This window comes from Apus apus, chromosome 1, assembly GCF_020740795.1.
Source record: "Apus apus isolate bApuApu2 chromosome 1, bApuApu2.pri.cur, whole genome shotgun sequence".
Lineage (NCBI taxonomy): Eukaryota > Metazoa > Chordata > Aves > Apodiformes > Apodidae > Apus > Apus apus.
In genome coordinates this window covers 54,568,578-54,594,282 of record NC_067282.1, presented here as the reverse complement: position 1 = coordinate 54,594,282, position 25,705 = coordinate 54,568,578, and the positions used below count along the sequence as shown (strand labels likewise).

Sequence of the window (25,705 nt, the reverse complement as noted above, 5' to 3'; positions counted from 1 at the left end):
ATTTTGCAATTCAAATCTTAAGAGGCAACTAACAGTAAGGTTGGAAAATACTTTACTTTTGATATTTGTATTTGAAGGAGGTACACACTGTATTTCTCCCACAATTAAGCTTCTGGGCAAGCTAGATAACACATTTTTAAATCAACCAAGGTCAAAAAGTCTTTTTCACATGATGTTAGGCAGCTTTCCAGTCCTTTAGGTTTTAATGATGACAGGTTAAATGTGTTCCTTGTCAGCCAACAAAACAGATTACTGAAGGCAGAAGTCTTAGTTGACGCATTCCAGGATAGCAAGCAGAAATACCATTTGGCTTATCTTGTCTTCCTTAGCATGTATTTCTGTCTGCATTATTCATTGGTCTTTATCATTACCTTTTGGCAAATATCATTCACTTTTAACCACACTGGCTGCTGTCCACCGTGTCTTTCTTGCATTCACTTTGAACAGCCTTCTATGAAAGACAACAGCAAAGCACCATGGCTATAGTCGACAGAACATAAAATCAGTGGAAAAATGTCAGAATTTGCATTTTATTGTAGAGACCAGTAATAAACAGGTATGAAAAGTAGCATTGGCTACTGTCCACCCTCCCACCTGTCTTTCTTGCATTCACTTTGAACAGCCTTCTATGAAAGACAACAGCAAAGCACCATGGCTATAGTCGACAGAACACAAAATCAGTGGAAAAATGTCAGAATTTGCATTTTATTGTAGAGACCAGTAATAAACAGGCATGAAAAGGAGAGATTTAAATAGAATTTGACTGAAAAGATGGTATTGTATTTGTGTTTCAGGAAAATATTGCTGAGTCATTTTCTGAATAAATACCATCTCTTTTAGAAGATGCAGCCATTCTTTGTAGCAAAGCTGTGGTTCGGCTTTTGTATTTTTCATTTGGATTTGGTTTTTAATAAATTTTTATATTTAATCCAAACAGGGCACCTTCTACAGCTCTTTAATACAATTTGGGATCCAATTACATAGCATGCATAAATGTTCATTAGAGTGTACTTTTGCTAGATTCAATTTGTCACCTAATGAAAATAAATGAAAAAACCAAATTGTATCAATAAGATTAGTGTGTTGCTTAAAGGTCAATTAAAGATCCCCAAGAGAAGAGGGGAAAAAGTAAGGCAGATAACACAGTTTATCTAAAGCACAACTCAGAATACTGACTAGCATGAAATATTCACCTCACTGGGGCCAGTGTTTACACTAATATTGATTGGAACAGAGCTGACATTTACACTGTGAGTAGATCTTGGCACCGTGTGTGCATGTTCATAGTACTTGGAAATCTCACTCATCTATTTGTCTTTAACTTCCTTAGTAACCACTTTCATGTACTCAGATTATATGTAATGTGATCATGATACCAATGTGAAGGAAAGGATTTTACCTCATTATGGTCTAATGTGAAAGTTAAGCTGTCTAGTGTAACCTCTGTATCTAGGACCCTTTTAAACTACTGAAGACAGTGAAAGCTTGTCCTGTCTCACGCAAGGGGTCTGGTATGTTTGGAATAAGTGAGTTGACTTTTTGTCTCTTTCTCCCCTTTGACAGTAAAGCCCAGATGACTAGCTTATTCTGCATATTTGAGAGATGATAGGTAGCAATACAAGTTTCATGCAAAATGCAAAGGTGTACATTATTAGCAAGCTGCAAGGGACAGTGATGTCTTTCTATAAACAGCTGCCATATCCTTCTTTCAAACTTACTTTCCAAAAGCAGCACACTAATTGTATTCGACTTGTACATAAGGTCAGCCTTTAATTGCACTGTAATTCCTACCTTTCAGTTTCAATATTACTCATATGGAAATAGAGGCAATACCTTGGGCTGGAGACTTTTTTTTTTTTAAGAACTGCAGAATCTCAGTTGCCTCATATGCTTCTGTTGTCTCTATCAACTGTTGTGGCTGCCACTGCCTCTTGTTGGTACTGATTTTACTTTACTGCCACCATGAATGAAATAAGAAATAAGAGGTTCACAGCTGTCAGCAGCTTTTGCAAGGTAGAGTCAGCAGTGAATGGGTCAGGAGTTCCACACACAATCACAGTTCTGTCAGCACTACTAATACTGAGAGGTGTCCAATATGTCAGTGACACACAGTGCTGGTTCCTCTGATATTGAGAAATACCACCCAAAATTTCCCTTGGGGTAATGGCTTTAAAGTGGAAGAGGGTAGGTTTAGTTTAGACATTAGGAAGAAATTCTTTAGTGTGAGGGTGGTGAGCCACTGGCAAAGGTTGCCCAGGGAAGTTGTGAAAAGCCCCATCACTGGAAGTGTTCAAGACCAGGGTGGATGGGGCTTTGAGCAACCTGGTCTAGTGTGTGGTGTCTCTGCCCATGCATGGAGGTTGGAACTAGATGATCTTTAAGATCCCTTCCAACCCAAACCATTCTATGACAGAGTATAAAAAAGCAAAATACGTTTATTACCAGTCTTCCTAGGTTATACAGTGCACTATACAAGCAATTTTGTCTTTGATCACTGAAATGGAAAGAGGACTTGTGAAAGAAGAGTTTGCAGTTCTTTATGTGAATATATAATGTGGTGTAACAGACAACACAGAGTCATAGAAAAGTCTTGGTTGGAAGTGGCCTTTCAAAGGCATTTCACCTAGCCTGCTAGGTGAGCCTGCTCTTTTCTTTAAAGACTGCTCAGGACCTCTGTTTAGAATAAGGATGAATTTTTAACAGTGGTGGTAGTAAAATGGGAGCAATTCACCTAGCACTGCAGTAGATTCTCAGTTGCTAAATCTAGACTGATATATTTTGATATATTTTGATCTCTGCCTCACGCCATTCATATGTTTGGTATGACACTATAAACCTTCATTGGCCTGTAATTCCACATTACATCCACAGTTCTATCTGTGACGAGTTTTGCATGTCTTTGTTGCCTTTGTTACCCTGAAACACGAACTTACCCATTTGCCTTTCTGTGTTGACTGTTGGTGATTGTGCAGTTGTTTATAGCCTTGTATAGCCTTCAGTACTTTCCTGGGCCTGTACTGTCAAGACCTCTGCTGTCATCCTATGCCTGTATGCCTTCATGCTGCATTTGAGGAAAGAGTCATAGATAGCTCATTCTCTGCAAAATTGCTGCTTATTGTACTATATGTTAGGGGAAAAAAAAAAAAAAGTAAAAAAGTGTATAAGCATTACAACACACAGTTATTAAAAGCTAAGAAAAAGACTAATTAGCATTTACCTGGTCATTAGGTGGTTTCTGTTAATAGCTAAAACAAAGCTCCAGGCAGGCCAAGAAAAGTATAGACAAAACCTGACAGGTTCCAGGGCTTGTATCCCTAACCTAACACACAACTTGCAGTCTGTTACAAGCAGTAGCAACATGGTATTTACTGGTCTACAAGGCTGTAAGTCCCTTGAAGTCTCCAATCCTGTAAAAATTTGTTGATTTATGTAATAAATAATTGTGACAACTGTATTTTCTCTTTCTTTGCAGGTTCTTAGAGTAGTTCGACTTATAAAGATTTCTCCTGCTTTGGAGGATTTTGTGTATAAGATATTTGGACCAGGAAAAAAGCTTGGCAGTTTGGTGGTGTTTACTGCCAGCCTTTTAATTGTAATGTCAGCAATCAGTTTACAGATGTTTTGCTTTGTGGAAGAACTGGATAGATTTACAACCTTTCCCCGGGCAAGTATAAAAAACATCAATTACTTCTTCCTTCTTATCGTTTTCTTATCATTGATTGATATATCGTATTTGTTTTTATATTAACAGTCTTTCTTTCTTTTTAAGAACCATGGAGCAGTTTATCTCCATATGCATAGATTAAGGAATTGTGTTTTTTTCTAGTTGTAGCAGTCTTCCTGCAGTCCTGCAGTAGTAAAGTTTATCTTTCTTTGGGTTAGGTGTTCTATTTCTGCTGTTGGGGGAATATAGAGAAATTTTATGTATGTACCCTGATGATGACACAACAAAACATGTAGCTCAGTGGTAGTCTAGCATGCTGCAGAAAGAGGATCCATGTGCACTGTCGTGAATGTTAGCCACAAAATCTATATAAAGCAGGTCTTCAAATGATTTATACCTTTGTGTTATGAAAGTGGATGCTCTGGATTTGTGCAGGAATTCTTGTTTTACACAGGATTATAAAACTTGCCTGCACTGACAAAGCAAGTGTTTGCCTTTTGGGTATAAATAGTGGATGTTTATGGACATTGTGTTAATTTGGAACAGAACATTGAAAATCAGTGGAAATTGGAGCTAATGTATTTATTGAAGCACACTGCTCTGAATGAAAATACTGCCATTTCTTTGATAACGGATTAGACTGAGTATACATGGATTGGTTCCAGTGACAATTTATTTGTTTCTGTCATTCCAGTTTGGTTATCCAATTAAATAACAATGAATAAGGCAGCCTCAAGGGTCATGCATTTAGCAAACAAAATGGCTAGGCAACAATTCATCATTATCAACATGGACTTGATGTAAGGGAAGCTGGCCATCAAATTTAAGACACAAAATACCTACCCACAGAGAATAATGTAACACCATGCTTTCTGTTTCAGAAAACATGCTTAGAAAAGCAGCCATTACGATCATTAGGAATTCATTATAATTCATTGCTTAATTGATGAAGAAAGCAAAAATAATATAGTTAAGCTTTTCTAATTAAGTCAGACCTATGTCTCTTAAGTTGAGTAATAGTACCACCTTATTGAATGCCCAATTCCCATGTATAACTTCTGAAAAAAACCTTCCAACTGCAAATTTGAAATCATTGTGGAATTTGGTTTCAGAAAGATTTTTATTATTCATGCAAAATGGCAATGACAGACCTGAAAGAATTATTGTAGTATAGTTAAAATAAGACAGATTCACAACCACCTGCACATTTTGACTAGATAGATTAGGATAAGTACCTGAAAAAGATCCACTTGCAGTAAAACATCGTCAAGATATATCAAGATGTTAGTAAGGTTTTAAATTACTTTGGGTATTTTGATCTAAAGCCATTTAGGTCACAATAAAAGCTCCTATTGTACTGAATTTTAACAGATATATAAATTACTAAATACATGTTTGAAAAGTGAGAAAATATTTTCTCCTGTAAATTATAAAGTTATTACAAACAGAAAATACCAAAGCTTGTTTTCTATTTTCTGATTTAAGTTTACAGAAAACAGAAGACCTGTTACTAATGAAAAGGAAATGTTCCAGCAATACCGAATTGAAATAATTTTAATAATTTTTATGTGATAGCCTGAAGTAAGAATCTCTCCTTATTTTTGGAGGTTTTTTTCTTTGTATACATATTCACCCAGTCATAAATGGTCCAGAAGTATGATTCAGGGTGTGTTATTTCTTTCTGAGGCTTACTGATAAAACAGCTCTTAGTAGAGCAATAGAGTCAGTGAAAATTTTGTACTCAAAAATTGTGATTGGCAGTGTCCCTCTAAAGACTGTCTTCGAGGCAAAGGCTGGAGAATTTCCACTCATGTTATCTGCTCTGAATAAAGACAGCTGAATCAGTTTACAATAAGAAAAATATAAAATATGCAATTTTGGGTTTGTCTGGAATGTATTATTTTCAAAATATGACTGGAGAGATACTTGCATTACTACATTATGCAGGAGATTATATGAGATCTGCAACAGCAGAATATGCTACAATAAATTTTCAGGAGCTTACCCTCAAAGAAAAGCAAAACTAAAATGGCCAGGACTGTTGCTGTGAATTTTTTGAGTTACAGATATAGAGGATAAGCACACTAAAATCTCATGAAAATGGTGGCACTAGAAGCTATATTTTCGGTTTGTACATTGAAGTGCCTTCTACACTGAAAGAGACAAAGCCTAAAATCATTTTGAAACCATAAGTGTTTTATAAGAAGGCACAGTATGGGTTTTGGAACAAGTAGATCTCCTCCTTTCGCTAATGCCTCTAAATTGCATGTTTTCACATCTTTTCCTGACAACAGTCAATAGGCAGAAGCTCAGTGTTGCCATGGCTACAAATTTCACCCTTCTTTTGGCCATTGCAACTTCCCAAATGGACTGGCTTTCTCTCTAATACAAAGTAAAAAAAAAAATAATAAAAAGAAATAGATGTTTACTGTACTGTTTTTAACTGATCTGCCATCTCTATTTTTGCACCTCTTCTTGGGCTGCACATACTGAGCCATGAGAAGGATAAGGGGCAACTGGGCCCACTGAAGAAGGAGGAGGGGGGGAGTGTGTATTTAAAGGCATTGGTGTAAAATGGCTGCTAAGAAATTTTAAAATTCACTGTGTGGAAAACAAAACATGTTAGTGTCTCTGACTTCCATGACCCAGTTTCTCTTGGGATTTGTGTTTACTACTTGGATCTCAAGTTACAAAGCTGGGAATACTGCTCTTCTTTTAAATGGGTCAACATGAGATGAAAGCCAGGCACAACTGATCTCAGCAGCAGAAATCACCGTCTTTGGCAAAACCAGGGCATCACTCCCTAGCCTTGAGACTGGAGAAAGCTGGAGTTTTGAAATGCTAGTTCAACTTAAGCATCATCCTTTTTAAAAGTTGAACAATGTAGTCTTAATTCTCTGATGCAGTTACAGTGTCAGTACCACTGCCACATTTTTACATGACAGCTACTCTTCTCTCGCTGTTACTGAACATGCATGAAAATGTTAGAGGGAAAAGGTAAGTTCACACAGGTGGAACAGACTGCAAGCATTTCACAGCACTGGCCTTAATCCTGTTAGCTTAATTTGCAGAAGTAATGCCAGTGAGTTTAGGACTACTTCTATGAATAGAACCATTGGGATTTTGCCCATGTTATTTTATGGACAAGCAGCAGTTACAAGTACGTTCTAACTGTAAGTAGTAATTTGTGTGGAACGACCCCTGTAATAGTTGGACAAGATATCAGAACTTGCACTTTGGCTTCTATATTCCATTGAACCTTTGCCAGTCTTCCACTATAATCAAAAAGGTAGCTTGACTTCGATCATCAAAACAGCTAATTAAGTAATAGGGCATAAATACTCAAAGAAATTGACAGTCTTTTCTATAACATTAATTAATTCAGAAAATCACCATTTGCATAAATCCCTAAGTCTCATCTTCACAGATGTTGATTCTGTCAGCTAGTTGCATTTCAAATTAATTTTAAAATAAACAGTGGGAGGTATACCTTTCAACTAAAAATAACTTGCTTCAGAGGAGAATGCTGGATGCAAAGCATTTACTCATTGTGCAGTGCAGTATTTTCTTAAAACTAATGTTTTGTCAAATACTGAACTTTAATGTTGTAATAAAATGTTTTAATTATATAGAAAGGCCATTTTATGTAACTATATGCTTTGTGGACATCTGTTTTAGATGGAAGATTAGAATTTTATGGTGTTAAAAGAATGTATTTTCCAAATTAATCTACTGATAGTGATTAAGGGTCCATGACATAGTATTGGACATGTCTTTATACCTTGAAGAATTCATTAAAATATTTATTTTTAAAAACCAATAAGCTTTGGTAATTTAGTGTGAGTCAAAATAAAGGGTACTGTACTGGTTCAATTATCCAGTCCTTCAGGTGATTTAAAGCCAGTAGTGACATGCATTACTTCATGTGATGCCTACCTTGTATTTCAGCAAGGAGTGTCACACCAGTCTGGTACAACCACCACTGGCTCCAGAGATGCTTGAAGTGCAGGGAAACAGCAGCGGCCTGGTTTAGCTTCACCTCCCTCTCACAAAGGGAAGCTGGAAGCAGTGGTGGACACTGACGGGGTGGTTGTCTTCTCCATCCTCAAGCATCATTGGCAGCTGGATTTCTTGCTTGTTTCATGCATGCTCCTCTAGCTGCAGAAGGCCTCTCTAGAACTAAAATCTCAATTGTTTTCTTCTATGCAGATTTTGCATAGGGAGAGACTTGAGGTATTTTACAGAGCTAGATAACACTTGTTGGTGTTTTGTTAAGGTATATTTGCAGAACCCTTATAATGATTTTTTTGTAAGGAATCGTAAAATCATAGAACCATTCAGGTTGGAAAAGACCCTTGGGATCACCAAGCCCAATCATCATCCCTACTCTACAAAGTTCTTCCCTAAACCATATCCACCAACACCACATCCAAATGACCCTTAAACACATCCAGGGATGGTGACTCAACCACCTTCCTGGGCAGCCTATTCCAGTGTCTGACCACTGTTTTCTGTGAAAAAAAATTTCCTAACAGAAAGGAATAACTAATGAGAGCCTGTAGATTTGTGCAGTGTAAGGAGTCTGCATGTGTGATTATGAGGGGGCACAGATTCAAAGGGGCCAGATCTGGGGGAGGTTAAGGGCAAGGTTACTGGCAAGAACATGCAAGTGGAGGTCAAATTCCAGGCCCCATGTTTGGGCTCTCTTAGCACATGACATAGCAAAGATTTTAGCTGACATAAAGGATTTATGTCAACTAAAATCTTAATTAAGCCCCAGAGATGTTGTGGGGGCTCGCTCCATCCCTGGAGGTGTTCAAGGGCAGATTGGATAGGGCTCTGAGCAGCCTGTTGTAGTGGGAGGTGTCCCTGCCCATGCAGGGGAGTTGGAACTCAATGATCTTTAAGGTCCCTTCCAACTCAAAAAATTCTGTGATTCTGTGATTTACAGAAAAATAGTTAAATGCAGTTTTGTCTTCTGCTTCTAGTTTATGCTAGCCTTTGTTCTCTGTGGGATCTGTTTGTTCAGATGAAAGGCTGGGACATTACGTTTGGTCAAGTTGTTGCTGATGTAGAAATCAAAGTCTTTAAATTTAACTTCATATACCAATGTGTGTGATTGCTCACTTGGATGCCTTGGTCTGTTCTTTGTACACCTTAGCTTCACTTCTTGTGAATGATTTGGGCTTGTGTACTTAATCATCTCTGAAAATTTGATTGGTGTGATTTAGTTCTGAAAAGCATCTGTAAAAATAGCTCTGAAACTCTCTGGTCTTAGCCTAACAGTGTGTGTATGCTTCTGTCTGCTTCAGAGTGCCACAGAAGATAGTAGCAATAAAAAAGTGAGCTGGATTCTGATCTGGGGTTTTTCGGAGAGCTCACAGGCTAATTTTTTACACAGCCCTTAGCAGCTAAATGTTTGGGACCCCCTAGCAGAGTAAAAATGTACAGTTCTTCCTCTGAACGTGATCTAGAGGCAACATGATTCCTGTTTGTATTGGGAGAAACTGGTCAGAAGAGTACATTGTTTTGTTTTGAAAACTCTGCAAACTGAGTACAAGATACTATATGATAAGGAGCCTAAGCAAAGTACTTGCCTGTAGTTAATACTAGTAGTAGAAACTTGAAGTCTCTCCCCTCAGTTATTTTTGCCAGCAGCTTTAAAAATGCCTTGGAATGCATTTCGTTGTTTTTAAAGCACCTAAGATTATATATCTACAGCTATCTATATATCTTCAGCTTTTCCAGCATGCATTTGGGTTTAGGGTAAATTGATGTGAAGGGTTCTCCAGGTACTGTTTTGTCATGAGTGTGACAAGAAAAATCCTGTTCTCTTTGTGCCAAGAACATCATTGTGTTAATCTGCTATTGCTGGGGGTGTCAGGCACACTGAGCATACAGGTAAAATGTCTTTATCACTGTGTCAACATTTGGAATTTGTGCAATCCTACTGTCTGGAAGCTGCATTTCTAACTCTTTTTTGTTATGTATTAAGCTTAGTAAGATACCAGCTTTGATCCTTGCTATTTGGAAAGAGAGTACTTTTGATGTTGGGCAAAAGCAAAAGGAGCTAGTGCAACTTTTCCTCACTGAGAAGTTTAAGAATCATGGACTCATATAATGCTTAAGGTTGGAAGGGACCTTAAAGATCATCAGGTTCCAACCCCCTTGCCATAAGCAGGGACACCTCACCCTAGACCAGGTTGTACAAAGCCTCATCCAATCTGGCCTTGAACACCTCCAGGGATGGGGCTTCCACAACCTGTTCCAGTGCCTTTCTACCTTCATGGTGAATAATTTCTTCCTGATATCTGACCTAAATTTCCCCTATTTCAGTTTAAAACCATTACCCCTTGTCCTGTCACTGCACTGTCTGTTGAAAAGCCCCTTCCCCAGCTTTCTTGTAGCCCCTTCAGGCACTGGAAGGCTGCTATAAGGTCTCCCTGGAGCCTTCTCTTCTCCAGACTGAACAGTCCCAACTCCCTCAGCCTGTCTTTGTAGCAGAGGTGCTCCAGCCCTTTGGTCATCTTGGTGGCCCTTCTCTGGACCCTCTCCAACAGCTCCATGTCTTTCCTCTGCTGAGGGCCCCAGAGCTATACACAGTATTCCAGGTTTGGCCCTACCAGAGCAGAGCAGAGGGGCAGATCCACACTTCACTTTGAAGCCATAGTCAGATTTCTGTGGCTGAGGCAGAGCAGAGTCCTCAGTGTCTTTGTATATAATATACATGTCACCTTGTTCCTGTCAACATGTCAACATTGTTTCTGTTACTTGCCAGTTCCTGTTGAGTTAGATTCTGGTCTGTGGGGTTTCAAAGGTTTAAGGAATCTGAGTTCTAGGCTTATCTGGATTAATATATTCCTATCACCAAAGACAATTGGTTGAATAATTTCCTTTATTCCCTCTATTTTTTACATGGACTGCTAACGTGAAGGGATTTGAAAATGTTACAGGAACAGTTCCACAAAGATTGGTATTTAAAAAATGTATAGGGAAAGAATCTGACTGAAACGAATGGAAGTACTCAGACCTTTCCTTGTATTGGTTAGTGTCATCTGTGGAATGCCTAGGATGCTTTTGCTATTAATATAACATAAATTTATGGTCACATTTTATTACAACACTTTGTTATAGGTATATTTATAGAGAGGTAACACAGAAGAATAAGCATAATGAAAAAATTACAATAAGGTATAACATTCAAAAGAATTATCTCTGATGCTCAGGATATTTCTCCTATTTTTTCAGCCGTGGAGGAAGCAGAAGAGCTTTTCATATCATCTAACAGAGCTAGGACTATGCTTGCAAATTGCAGGTTACAGTTCAGCCAAAGGTTAAGCTATTTATTTCTTCTTTAACTCTGGAAGAGCATTTCACATGACTTTCAAAAACTGAAATATTAGTATTTAAAAAAAAACACAAAACAGGTATTCTGCTGCATTAAATCAACTTGAGGAATGTGTCAATAAAACCACATTAATATAATTTGTGAATTGTTTATGTTTGTACTTCTTTTTCTTGCAGGCATTCATGTCGATGTTTCAGATTCTCACACAGGAAGGATGGGTGGATGTCATGGATCAGACTCTGAATGCTGTGGGACATATGTGGGCACCAGTAGTTGCTATTTATTTTATACTATATCATCTTTTTGCTACTCTGGTAAGTCTTCACTTGCAAATATGCTGTGCTTTGTTTTGAACTGTTCTCATAGCTCTTGTATTACTTATTTTTCTCTGCTGGTTAAAAGTAATTGTGATGCTTATTTTCAGCACAGAGGGATTTAGGATTAGTTCTTTGATGTGGTAGAATTTGCCCTTCAGCCATGTGGCATAAGGTGGAGCCTTTTTTCTGGTGTGAGGTGTTGTTCTTCATTAGATCCAAGTCACACTGCCAGACTAACAATATAATTGTTAACTGTCTTGTATCTTCACAGTTCTTATGATTGTGGAGTTAAGCAAGTGCTTTTACTTATTATGTAGAAACGGTCTCCTTAGCTTCCATTGCGTTCTCTTTCCAGAAGTAATTAAATTGAGAAGTGTAAAATGTCAGGATATAAACTTTAACTAGAAATCACTACTTTCTTGTTGCCTGGTGCAAAATGAATGTATGGAAAATATATGACATAGTATACCAAGTGAAAAAAAGGATGAGAACTAATAAAGCAGTTTCTGCATGTGTATGGCAGTGGGGATTATATCTAAAAAAATTTTTTTTTCTGTAGCCATTTTACGTTTTTTGTATAGAGAAAAGAATAAAGAGGACAGTTTTTCAATATCCTATATCAATAAGTACTTTGTACTGTGTCTTGTGTACCAGCACAGAGAAAATACCATGATCAGGGTTTGCTCATTACGTATTTTGTGTTCACTGCAGTATTTAATGCACTTACTTATATTTTCACTTTCTTCATTTCATTTCCTTTCTTTGCTCAGTTATCTACTTATGTAAGGTACTTACTGTATTTATAGTCTCCATCAGCTTTCATCTACTTCAGTTACTTTAGAGTATGTCCTGTTTAACTTCTAAAGATGGAATAATGGACTGTAATTGTGGGTGCAGCAGGTTCCTTCACATGGATTGAAGTCTTTACTACTTTATAAGGGACAGTAAAGTACATTTGATGCTCTTAGAGCAGCTTAACTATATTAAAGTATAAGCCAAACAGACATATGTATCAGCAGATATATAAGACATTTAATTGGCTCACAAGGTTCAGAGGAGTCCTTGGGGTCTGAAAAACAACTTTTTATGCTGAAGTGATCTTTAAAACTCCTTGGGAAGTGGGGATAGAAAGCAAAAGGAAAGTGAGTTTTGGCCATGTATTTGACAGCAGTTACTGGTTAGAGAAACTTACTGCTATTTTTCTGATTCTTTGCCAAGAACATTGTCTGAACTGGAATCCATTTTTATCTCTTAGATGAGTATTAACAAGTCCATAAAGTGAATTAGTGTCAGGTCACCTCTGTGCTAAAAATTAACACCATACTTGAGAAGTAACTTAGATGTAAGAGCAATTTTAGTATTCTCCTTTATGTTTCATGTTTTGAAAGAGTCATGTGGGACTTCTCTGTTTGTTTACTCAAAGCACTTCTCTTGCTAGAAGCAGAGTCACTTTCTGTACACCATCCTCAGTCCTTTTAGAGGGAATTTGCATTTAAGTACATGGTCCTTCCTTTGCTTCATAACTTTTCTTCTCACTCACCTAGGCAAATTTTACATGGATGGAGAAACTCTGCTAAGACAACTTTATAGAATTACCTGGCCTTACAGAGTTATTAGTTTTGGTTTTAAGATCTTACTCAGACCTTGGAAAAGATAAGCTGTGTTGGGCAGAGTTGTCTGGAGACAGAAGAAGATTAAAGAAAGACTGTAACATTGAATTGATAAAGGAGCACAGAACCAGTTGGGCTGCAAAAAGAAGAGTTCTAAGAATAAACAGCCATCAGTGAATAACAGGAGTGAAGTCAAATAAAGAAATTACTTTCATCAGCCAGAGGAGGGGGAGGATTAGAATTGAGAAGTGATAATTGCAGGCATTTGGCAAAGCAGACTGTAGAGCTTTGGAAAGAAATGAATAGGTTTCACATTAGACGGCAACGAAAAGTTGAAGCTCAAAAAACAAAACCTCTGTTGGAAGTGAGGATCATTATTACTTGAGATGGCAGTGGAGGAAGTTAAACAAGTTTCCGTTAAACTTTTCTTTTGTGGTACATTGTCTTTGGTTCTTCTAGAAAAAAAAAGAAAAAGGGACTTAATGGAAGTCTGGATACTTGACACATACCTGTGCATAAAACGGCAAGGCTGTAAGTGGTGATACACTTACTGAGTACTATACTTCTTTTTATTGTGGAACTCCACTTCCTTAACGAAGGAAGTTCCTCCTCTGAGCTGCAAGTACTGGACTATCATAGACTGTATAAAGTATCTGAAGGAAAAAAACTGCATAGTGTAAAATCCTGGCAGAATGATAGCAAAACTGCTCCTCAGCAATTAGGGATCAAAGTAGTTTGTGTCAGGGATTATGTATTTTATTAGAATTATGTCTTGCTTTGCCATTCAGAAGCCATCTTAACTTTCAGTGCTTGTAGTAGTCAGATCGTTGAAAACTGTGTAGGGATTTTTTGGAGTTATGTGCCTTTTTTAACAGCTGCAGGGAATTCTATGTATTGCTGAAGTCAGATTCCTATTAAAAGACCATTTATTTTTCTGAACACTGACATTTTATAAATTTATAGGTAAGAGTCCTTCTGGCATCTTCTGTGCCTTTATAGTTCATGGAGGGAAAGGGCATCCTGCTCTGGAACAAGGTCCAGACAGCCAGATCAGGTGCAAACATCTGTGTTGGAACAGATGAGTTCCAAAAGTCCTTGTCTGGTGTACTGAGCTGTGTAAATTTCATTTTCTGTATAGATGGGGAATATTTTTCAAGTGTGATTGAATGACAGGTAAAGTTATGCTTCATTTACAACATTGGTGGGCAGATGTCTGCTCTGGCTGTCACTCAGCAGTCCAAGATCACTCTCTCCTGCTTCCTTGCTTTCCTAGGCCTTTCTCCTCAGCTGTGTCAGTCACATTTGCAGTTTCTTTAGCCTCTGCTTGGTACCTCTACACAAGAAAAACATCATAAACTGATATAAAATTCTCCCCCCCCAGGATTCTTCCTTCTAGAGGCATATCTACACAATATTTAATGTCTAGTAAATGAAAGTACACGAGTTTCCTATACTGTGGCTCACGATGCATGCAAATAATGAGGCAGCTCACTTTTCATTCAAAATGGAGTTAGCTATTTGGCACAGAGGCACTCTGAGCATTAAGCAAGTCCATAAAGTAAATCGGTGTTAGCCTCTGTGCTAAAAATTCACACCTTAATTGAGAAGCACCTGAGTTTTAGGCGCTGTTTCAGGATTTCGCTTTGTGTTTCTTTTCATTATTATTTCGTATCAATTTCATTTTCTTTTTCTGTGAAATACATTTTGATGGGTATATTGTTAAACATGCATAATGCACTGGTTATAAAAACCTAGAATTCAAAATTTTAAAATTCATATAATAATTGTATGGTAAGCTAAAAAACAATTTACTACTTGCAAAATGTAGGAGGTGTGTAATAGCAAGTGAAATTAGTTCAACAGATTTCAAATGCAAGACTCCCATTTACATCAGTAGGGCCCTCATTTTTTCCTGTCATTTCACAGTACTTCTTAAGAAAAAGGAGACAAGCTTTAACAAATAATTTACAATTGTTTTGTAGATTCTACTGAGCTTGTTTGTTGCTGTTATTTTGGACAACCTGGAACTTGATGAAGATTTGAAGAAACTTAAACAAGTAAGAAAATGTTTTTATTGTGCTTGGAGGTAGTTTCAATAAAGCATTACTTTACTGGTGTTTTTATGGGAACAGATGTGAAATATCTTCATAAAAATGAACAAAACATTAGATGATTAAGAGACTTGTGGTATTTTGTTAGATATTTGACCATAACACAATGTGAGGTAAGAGTCTGTAAAAGACATTTACAGTCTGGTTTAAATATTGAATGAAAGTAAATTTAGATAGTCATATAATTAAAATAATTTTAAATTCACAGCTAGGTCATCTTTTTGCTTACAGTCTAGAGAAGGATGTCCTTGCCCATGGCAGGGGGAGTTGAAACAGATATTCTTTGAAGGTCCCTTCCCACGCAAACCATTCAGTGATTCTATATGGTACTGTATGAGCACACCATAGAACGACTGCAGAGGAGAGTCCTGACAAGGGTCCACAAACAAAGCCGTGGAAGGGACTAGGTTGAATGCGTTAGGTGACTGCTAAAGACACTTGGCAAACTAAACGTGCATACTTGGTTCTCCAGATTTGTGGACCAAGATTAGCAAGAAGCCAGCTTCTCATGCTTGAAGCCTCAAATGACAATCATAAAAGCCAAATGTAACTAGACAGTTCATGTTGACCATTCTAACCTTGTGCACAGACCACCAGAATGAAGGCACCTGTAGCTTTTATGTAAATACATAGTTTGTTTTAATCTGTGCAAAAAAAAAAAAGAGCAAAACCATCAACATTTGCCTGTTTCATGCACAAAATAGCAATTTGAGAGCTTAATATGTGGGAACCTCTTTTGTAATATTTGGTTATAGCCTTCTTTCACCCATCATTTGCTGGTTTTGTTCTCCTTTCAGGTTCTTAGGCAAACAGTGTAGAACTGCATTCTCTCAGTCTTTGAAAAATAATCACTCAGAAAATTTATTTTACATTGAACTGTTACATTGCAACTAATGTGCCAAATAGCCACTCCTTTATTTTACCTTCTGTGTTATTTGTCTTTTAGTTTTTAAACTAAAGTGACGTCTTTATCAATTTATTTTGTTTATATTCTTTGTGTTAATTTTCTACAAATTACTCGCTTATGGATTTAAAGATTGCATGTTTCATGTATGCTCACTGAATATGTGGAATGTGTCAAACTAATATTGCTTCCCAAACTTCTGTTATTTCAAGGCACTGCCAAATGCAAATATTATATAGTAACTTAAAATTCTTCCTAACAGAATTCAATACAGAAATCAATATTGCTTTTGCTTTTGCAGTGTTGAGTATCAGTATATACTGCAAACTTGAAGTTGAAAGGGCAGGTGTTTTCTGCCACAAAGAAATACAAATACTGGATTTCGTTTTATCAGCTCACATTTGTAAAATGGGAGATCTTACAGGTGATTTTGAGATGCCCAGACAGTCTTGAGTATGCAAACTGAGTACACCAAATGAAGTTTATAATTTTTCTTCTTACCAGGCTCAAAAGGTAAAATGAGAAATGAAAATTGCTTATATGTGTGGTAAGCAATGTCATATCATACTGATAACCTTACAGGAAAAATTTGTTTATGTCTACTTGAGTTAGTAACACAAATCAACTTTCTCAAGTGACCTTAGGATTTAAAATGCTGTGGCTTTTCTGTACAACAGCATCTTCAAATCATAACTCAATTTAAAAGTCTGTAACTTTGCCTACAAAATGGTAGCAGCATGACTTTGTGTTTCAGCAGCCCACTTGAACCAGTGAACAAAAAAACATTTATAAGAGGACACCACTTGACATTGATCCGTGATCTAAATGGGTATTTAACCAGAGGATGACACTTTGCCATTGGACATACCAGTTTGCTTGACTGGCATGATGGTGTATGTTTTTGTCACCGTTTGACTCAGGTCCAACAACAACGCTTTCGATCTCCTCCCCCTCCCACCCAGGCAGGGAAGGAGAGAGAGAAAAAGAGAGAGACTTGGCTGGATTGAAAACTAAACTACACAGCTTTAATTAAACACTAATGAATTATATAAGAAAATATATACAATTATATACAGATATGTTCAGGTATGTGCAAGAGCCTCTCGCCTTCCCCCACCCCCAGCAACTCCCAGCACACTCCCCTGAGCTGGAACAGTCCTGAAGAATCCAGGAGTGCTGCCACTGGAGAAAGTGTAGACTGATGAGGGTCAGAAGAGCTCGAGCCTGGGGGTCGATGGTGCTGGATGGACGGAGTCCTCCCCAGACACCGGCCATGGATGGAAGAGAAGGGAAGGAGAAGCAGGAAGGAAGTTGTCTTCTGTGATCTCTGACCTTCCTCTGAGCTTACGTAGATATATGGAATGGAATATCTCTGGCCAGTTTTGCTGTCTGTCTAACTCAGCCTCCTACAGGGGGGTCACAGATCTCCCGATAGTGTCTGAGCCAGCAGAGTGAAGGTGCGACCTTGAAGACCCAGCAGTTACAAAAACATTCCAATGTCTTATCAGCCTTAGTTACAACAGATGGTTGCTAGTTAAAAGAAAGATCACTGAAGGAAAAAAAAAAAAATCAGTAAAAAGGAAAATTGGCTTCATCCTGGCTCAAGCCGGGACAGCTTTATACACTGTTATGATGTACAAAGATGTCCCATGTGGCTGACACTGGTTCACTTGTATTTTTGCTTTTGAAATACTGCTTGGATCAGTACCCTCGCTTCAAAGACTATTACTCAGTACTATTGAATGCATTCCCTTCTGGTATTTTATCCAAACAAATTAATGCTATACATAGTGTTGCATTGTTTAAAAATGCCTAAGGTGAAAGGAGGTAAGATGTCGATTGTTGGAGCTGAATCATATGGAATTACTGGAATGACTGTAAAACTGATTATGTGTCTAGAACAGGCAAGGTTTCCTGTGGGGTAAATGTGATAGTATCACAGGCGCAGTGCCGGTAGTAACTGTGCACTGTTACACTGAAATACTGGTTGTCTTGTCTCAGAAAAGAAAGCAGAAAGAGGTTGCAATTCAATGGTATTTTGAATTCTCCACGTTAAAAAAATGGACTATAAAAAGGAGAATTGTGAGATACTTGTTATATTTTAATCAAGACAATTTCTATAAAGAAATAGATCTGTATTGCTGCACAGGAAAATATTTGATGTCTATAATTAAAAGCTGAAGGATGTTCCAAGGGAGGAATCAAATAATTCAAAGTGTAAATGTAAAAGCCATTGACTGGTTGAAAACAGTAACACTGTAATGCTCTCAAAAGTATTTAAATCCGCATGTTTGAATTTTTCCCTGACTTTAATGACTGTAAAGCTTGAGGCCCAGGGCATTTTCAGATGGTGAAATACTGAATTATTTTCAAGGATGGAAAGACAATATGTTTTGGCCAGAAATCACACCTAGCTAATAATCTCTTTTGGGATATGTCCTTCTTAATTATAACTTAATTCCCTTTCTTGAACTTGGTGAGAAAAATAATATTACTTATCTTTCAGATTGTTGGGAAAAAAATAATTCATTAATATTTGCAGTGTGCTCTAAAATGTAAAACATTATGTAAACACTTGATATTTGTGTTGGTTCAGCAAATGTGTTTAAATATGAACAAATCAAAGCAAAAATATATTCAATAACTAGGAGATTATAAGTAATATTGTGAAATAATGTATTTAAAACCTAGTAAACTTTAATAATTAAATTTGCCAGTGCAAATTTAGTTAAGGATATACATTGTGATTCAGTTTTTTATTGCATCATTACATAAAATTCTTCCCAAAAGTCTGGCCTCATTTAGTGCAGAGTAGATAGAGCTCACTTTAATAAGCCACCAGGTGATATTTTATCTCTTTATTGTACAGTGTGTGATCCCTGTGCATTATTTATTGCAGGTTATTACAGCTTTGCTAACAAGACAAAACTATTAATCTCTTGCCTGACTTTTTTATGGTACCCCTCTTAAGTACCTAGAGCAAACATAAAACTTGTAAAAGATTAATTTAAGTGATTTACTTAGCACGACATGCACACACAGAAATAGAATCTGTTTTTCCAATACACCATTCAGCTGGTTTAAAAGCAGAATCATTATTTGCAATAGGTCTCCCATCCTCTGTAACATGTCTCATCCTTTAGGCTATGTGTGCCATTATAGCTCAAGTCAAGTGAAAAGGATTGTACTGTAACTCACAGTCACCATCTATCTGTTTAGTGAACTTGATCCTCTGCAGCAATCCAGACTGCCCCTAAAATGCTACTTAACCTCCAGATATAAGGTTGATCCTGCTCGCCTTCCTGTGAGGCCCTTCCGCACAGGCTTCCCACAGAGTCATGGCCTTCATTGTGTGCAGCCACTTCCCCTGGCATGGGGTCCTCCACAGCTGCAGGTCCTCATCTGCTCCACTGTGGTTGTTTGTGAGCTGCAGGGGGACAGCCTGCCTCAGCACAGGCTGCAGGCGAAAGTCTGCTCCAGCAGACTTCCACCCCTCCTTCTTCATTGACCTTGGTAGCTGCATAGAAGTTTCTCTCACATCTCACTCCTCTCTCTGCTGCAGGTCTCCTCAGCAGTTTCTTTTTCCCCTTCTTAAATATGTTCATCACAGAAGCTCTGCCACTACAGCTGATGGGCTCAGCCTCGGCCAGAGGTGAGTCTGACTCGGAGCCAGGGAAGTTTCTACCAGCTACTCACAGGAGCCATCCCACTAACCCCAGCCCTGCTACCAAAGCCCTGCCATGCAAACCCAACACAATGGATGATAACCGACCTTAGACACTCAAAATCTGTCTTCTCTTTTATTCCTGTTCTCTCCATCCTCTCCATAAACAGTTGCCCCAAAGTTAAAAAATCCTGGAAGCATTTATCTGATTTATTTTGCCTTTTTGTGATAAAGTTTTGATTTTATTTTTAGAAATTCAACACACTAACAGATTATGAAGCATGACTTTCCTTTATAGCACCTGCACTAACTTTTCCCATTATATTTTCCACAGATTTACTGATTCTATTATTGCTACATTTCTATCAGTTTGCCTAGATATGAGGTCAGACCAATAAGTTTCTAATTTCCCATGCTCTATCCTGAAATTCTTTTCCTTTCTCGAACTATCAGGTGTTTAGGTGACAAGTTACCAGTGCTAGTATGTCAGCATTGTTATATCTGAACCGCCTTTATCTCATCAATAATTTTTCATGTTACAAATTGTGTGACTCATAGACTTGAACTCCCTGATACATGCACAGATTCCTTGCAAAAAAAACCAGAGCATGGTGAGCAGAGCTGCCTGCTCCCTGAGGTTCTGTTCACGGAGCTGAACGAGGGCCACCTGCTCATTAGTTTACTACCTAGAAGCAGAAATTCTTGGAGGAGTAAACAAGAGTATGCAGTAGGGACATTATTCTTCTAATTTAATGAAATTCTCACTCTCACCAGTGAAGATACTTGTCCAATGTGCATGCTTCTTTCTTTCCAATTCTGCTCCACACTATGACATATATACAGGATTTCCCCCGCCCCCAGATCCTGCAGAGGTATATGTATCTACTTACAGTATATATAGATATATGTATTTTAAGTCCTGCCTTTAGAATGATAACATTCTGCCTGTCTGCTTTTACAAAAAACAGATGTTTAATGTGTTAATTTTCTCTATTTTAGATTTCACTTTTTAATTCCTTGATGTTGAAAGAAGAAACTTATAAACAGAAAAGCTTGCAGATAACGATAGCTTCTTTGTTGATTGGATCTGTTCAGGTAGATCCTTGTTTTCAACAATGCTTAATGTCTGAACAGCTCAATTTTCTGTCAGTGGTTCTGAGTCAGGTTTTGAAATGCTTAGAAGCTTTGACAAACAGCTTTGAGAAAAGGAGACAATTCAACAAACGTCAGTGATCTTGACAGGACTTTTATAGCCAAAGCATAGAAGAAAACCATTAGGCAATCAGTCTGATAAGGAGCAATTGCAGTAGAAGAAAGGTAATGGGGAATTGTCATAAAAAATGGCAAAAATATCACAGGATTTAATTCCATAGTGTTCTTTCTTTTTTTGGTTATGGTGGTGCTGATGGAGGCATGGGGAGGTATATACTAGGATCCACTACCACCTAGATGTCCAGAATTACAGCAGCAGGGTACAGAGGTCTTTGAAAACAATTTGAGGGGAAAACCAAAAAAAGTTTCATTTTAGCTATTAAACCCTCTGGCCTTAAAATGTACTGTTTTTCTGGTTTTGTTCTCAGGGAAACAGGAATTAACACCTTTTGTGGTTTTTTTTCCTCCTCACTTTTGCTTCTTCACTACTCTACTTCGTACTTGGGCTAGAAAATCCCTGATTTATAAGGAGACTTTTGGCCTCCTAATATCTAAAGGGAGAGTATCTGATGTTTTCTTAACATTATACAAGACAGTTCTGGCACAAATAATCTAAATGGGAATTTGATACTGCCTCCCTTTCATTCAAAAATGTGTAAGTGAAATTTTGATTAATGTTAATCAAGACAAAGCAAGTTAGTTCCTACAGAGATTGTGTGAAGTCCTACATTTGAGATTGTGTGGAGTCCTACATTTTTCCCTAAAGTAGAATTAATTTTAATAAAATACTCAAATCAGACATATTGAGTACAATAAAATACTTTTTTTAGTGCTACAAGACTCTGATCACCATATCATATTGTTGCTTTTAGGAGGGTCATAGATACTAAGTTGCTCATAGAGTTGGAAGTTTTATTAAAATAAAACAGTATTCACATGTCAAACAATTCAAACATATCCTCAGAGCAAACATAAGATTTCCTTTCTGTAATTGCTATGCTATTCAGTTTTGTTTGTCTGTAACCTGGAGAGAAGCAGCACAGTTTGTACCTTTGATCTTAAACTTGTGTGCAATCAGTTGTCAATTATGCAGCTATTCTTTTGATGCAGTTAAAAAATATTTCCAGTGTCTGTGCTTTTCATATCTATCTTGGAGCAATTAAATTCACATTTTTAATCCATTTAAAAGAAATCTCCCAATAATAAAAAAAAAGCACTTAAAAATGTTATTTTTAAGAAAGAAGTAAGAGTTTATCTTCTGACATTACTTTAAAAAAATTAATAATGACATTTCTGTGTGCTTACAAAGTAAGCAGCATAACAGAAAGTTTTAATGGCTTTGTAGTTAAGCCAATACTCAGAAGTTTAGAAGCAACTATCTTCAAGTTTTGGAACAATTATATTTGAGGGAAAAAAATTATCTTTCTTGTAGATGAAGGTTGGAATTTTCTAAAATGTCAAAGGACAGGATTTCTGTCACCTTGTTAGCAACATAACAATTTAAGATAAGTAGTCTAAGCTAGTTTTCACTTGCCTGTAGTCATAGTTACCCTCCAGGGAATTATTCATCCCATCCAAGTTGGGTGCTCTCTTTTTCTGTTCCAAAGGGAGTCTAGACAACTAATTAGGCAAAATGCCTGACTTTCAATGGATAAAGTAAATGACATGAAACTCCAAACTTGACTGAACTAGGAACCCATGTTTCATTGACATTTAATTCATACATGTGCTTTTACATTACTGAGGTCCAGAATCACAGTGTGTAAGGCTAGGCCTTTCACTGAAGTTCCTAGGTTGGGATCCTAATTTAGGTTAGGAACTTACATTATAATGGCAAGAAAGAAGGATAAAAGTCAACATTCAAAGCAGCTCATCTGTCTTCATTCACAGCTGAGAATTCCTTGTTTGTGAACTTAAGTTCACAATAATGGGTCCCTGGTGCTGGCACTTGAGTCAGTTTTCTTAAGGTATGTGGTATAAATCTGATAGGGTCTTTTCAGGGTTCTCAACTTCCAGCTGGGATGGCTCAGAGGGAAGTACAGACCCTGGCTTACTTCTGGAGCAAAAGGTATGCTCAGAGGAAAAGGCAGTGTGGCCTGTGTGAAACCAGCCGTTCACCATTATCTATGGGAATATGGCTCTCACACAATTTGATGTATCCTACTAAGTTTTTGTAGTTCTGTTTGGTCTTAAAAAACAAAGGTATAAATAACAGCTTCCCCAGAGAGTAAGACTTTCACTGTGCTGCCAATGATCTTGAGGTTATACATCTTATATTCTTTGCAATGATAACCAGGGTTGCTGCATCAGTATCAAGATATTGGGAATTATTATTATTATTATTATTAATTTTTTTTTTTTTTTCTCCAGTATTCCTCTTGCCAATAAGCTTGGCACCTTTTTCCCCTCAGCCATCATCATTATGGTTCCCATTTTCTCAGATTCTGATTCTTTTTCTTTCATATCCAGACACATTTACATTTCATTTACATTAGATAATATGTTTGTCACTGCCTGTACTCACTTCTCCTCAATCATTGTTTAAGGAATTTGCCCATCGTCCTATTGTTGGAAATTTGCAAAACAACCATCTGTTTATTGAGAGCCTCCATAAATTCACAAACGCAGCACAGGTTTCTTTGAAATCTTATAAAGTGTCTCTCCTTTTTGAAGTTGGCTTGTACTCTGGGAATGATAACTACTGTCTTTTAGGCTAAAATGTCCTTGTAATAATTTATTATCAGTGGTTTTCTGTCCAAGGCATATACTTAGTGCTGAAATTCATGCTGAGAAAGAAAGCTTTCACATAAACTCTTTCCAGTATGGAAGTCACACTGGCAAAGAGAAAAAAATGAGCAGCACATTGATCTTTTGCAGGACTATATACAGAAGTCAGGTCTGCAATACAATATTCCCTTAGTGTTATTTGACTCTCTCATGCCTAGGATGTTAACTACTTTCATTGCTGGGAATGCTTGCAATTTTTAACTAATGTTCAAGTATGGGTTTTTTCTGTAGTTACCTATCTGTTGAAATCAGATGATACAGAAGAAAAGGCCAAGGTTTTGCTATCAACATCTTGAGTACACTTTTATAACGTTTGCTCAAGCAGTCTATCTGTATATTTATACCTTTCCAGTTTTTATATGCTGTTTTAATTGTTTTTAGGTACTAAGTTATGAAATGTGTTTTCCACACCCTCTTGCTCTCCAGGTATTCAGCATCACTTCATGTAAAGCAGTTCCAACAACTGAAACAGCTCACTGGTTTTCTAGCTAGTAAAAATACATGCTATTTTTATAGCTTCTCCTAGACACTCCCACTGCTGTCTTTTTGTAATATCGTTCGCAGAACAAATGAAAATATCCACCTGAACAAAGTGCTCTACTTATTTTTCTCTAACTTTTCTCTGTCAACTTCTAAGAGTAAACATTTCTGCATTGAAGGAGCTGGGAATGTTTAGTTTGAGAAAGAGGGGGCTGAGGAAAGACCTCATCGGTCTCTACAACTACCTGAAAGGTCATTGTAGAGAGGTTGGTGCTGGTCTCTTTTCACAGGTAATTAGGGACAGAACAAGAGGGAATGGCTTCAAGCTGCAACAGGGAAGGTTTAGACTGGACATTAGGAAAAAAAAATTCACACAAAGAGTGGTTAGACACTGGAATAGGCTGCCCAGGAGGGTGGTGGAATCACCATCCCTGGATGTGTTTAAGGGTCATTTGGATGTGGTGTTGGTGGATATGGTTTAGGGGAGAACTTTGTAGAGTAGGGATGATGGTTGGACTTGGTGATCCCAAGGGTCTTTTCCAACCTGAATAGTTCTGTGATTCTATGATTGATCCTAACCTTTGTTTTGGTCAAGAAATCTCCATAATTAAACCCCTTTAATTTAAGTGAGAAATTTGGAGACGTGAAGGCTAACAAAGTGATTTATCCAACAGAACAGGCCATAGAGAGAACATAAGTCAAAATCTGACTATTGGCCAAACTGAAGCCCATGTACTTCATTACTATGAGTGAGATCAAGAAGTTCTACCTAAGCCTTGTTCCAGTAGGAGAAGGAAGTCTAGATTGTCTGGTTTGAAGGATAATTGAAATGGGAAGCCTGAAACAGTACAGAAGTAAAAAAATTTCTTTAATGTGGATTTGGGAATTGAGAAACTGTAAGAGAAACTTACACACTGCAAGAGAGCTCTAAAAAGCAATTCTCTTCATCTCTGTTTAAATCAAAGCACACAAACTTTTTCCCCCCATGCAGAACCCTGGTCTCTCACGGAACATGTTCACATGGCAGCTAGCCAGTGAACTGCTCAATACAATATCATGCATGACTTATTAGAAGCAAAGTACTTTCCTTTTGGAAGGGAAATAACTCCTTGGAAAGCAAGCCATTTTGAAGTGGACTGTGCTAGGGAAAAGAAACTAATGTATTGAAAGGGTCCTTGATCCTTTTTTTCTCCCTTTTGTGAGAACTAAACCATAAACAATTCAGCACAAACTGTAAACAATAAAGCATAGTTATACAGCTACCTGCAGCCCCAAGCCATCTGTGATGTGATGTTTAACGTGCATGAGCCTGCATTATTCTGAAACCAGAACATCTGCAATAGTGAAGCTTTCAGCAGCTGACACTTTTACCAACATTAAAAATAAATAAATAAATGAATAAATGAAGTGCTGTATGGAACAAGGTAACTGAATTCAATAACCTGTTGTTTCAGAATGCTCCTGAAGTATACACCATATGCCTTGGGGTCTGGATAGCCATATGGATAACAGAAGAGGAAAATGTAATACTTTCTTTGGTTCACTCTGTGTCTTAAATAAGTTCCTGATGTAGATCAACTAATTCTGGATTCATGAAAAGATTAAGGTGATCTTAGAGAAAACAAGCTGCTTGCTATAGCTGCAAGTGATTTTAAGACTTGCCAGAGC

General features: G+C 37.5%; 1 protein-coding gene across 2 annotated transcripts in view; it reads left to right on the top strand.

The window, feature by feature from the left end:
* Positions 1-25,705, top strand: part of NALCN (sodium leak channel, non-selective) — a 227,754-nt gene that overhangs the window by 124,090 nt on the left and 77,959 nt on the right. For both annotated transcript variants that reach the window (XM_051630433.1, XM_051630425.1), the window contains exons 13-15: positions 3,473-3,664; positions 11,189-11,326; positions 14,922-14,996. In XM_051630433.1, coding sequence (XP_051486393.1) covers positions 3,473-3,664; positions 11,189-11,326; positions 14,922-14,996 — 405 coding nt within the window. The remainder of the gene's footprint in view (positions 1-3,472; positions 3,665-11,188; positions 11,327-14,921; positions 14,997-25,705) is intronic.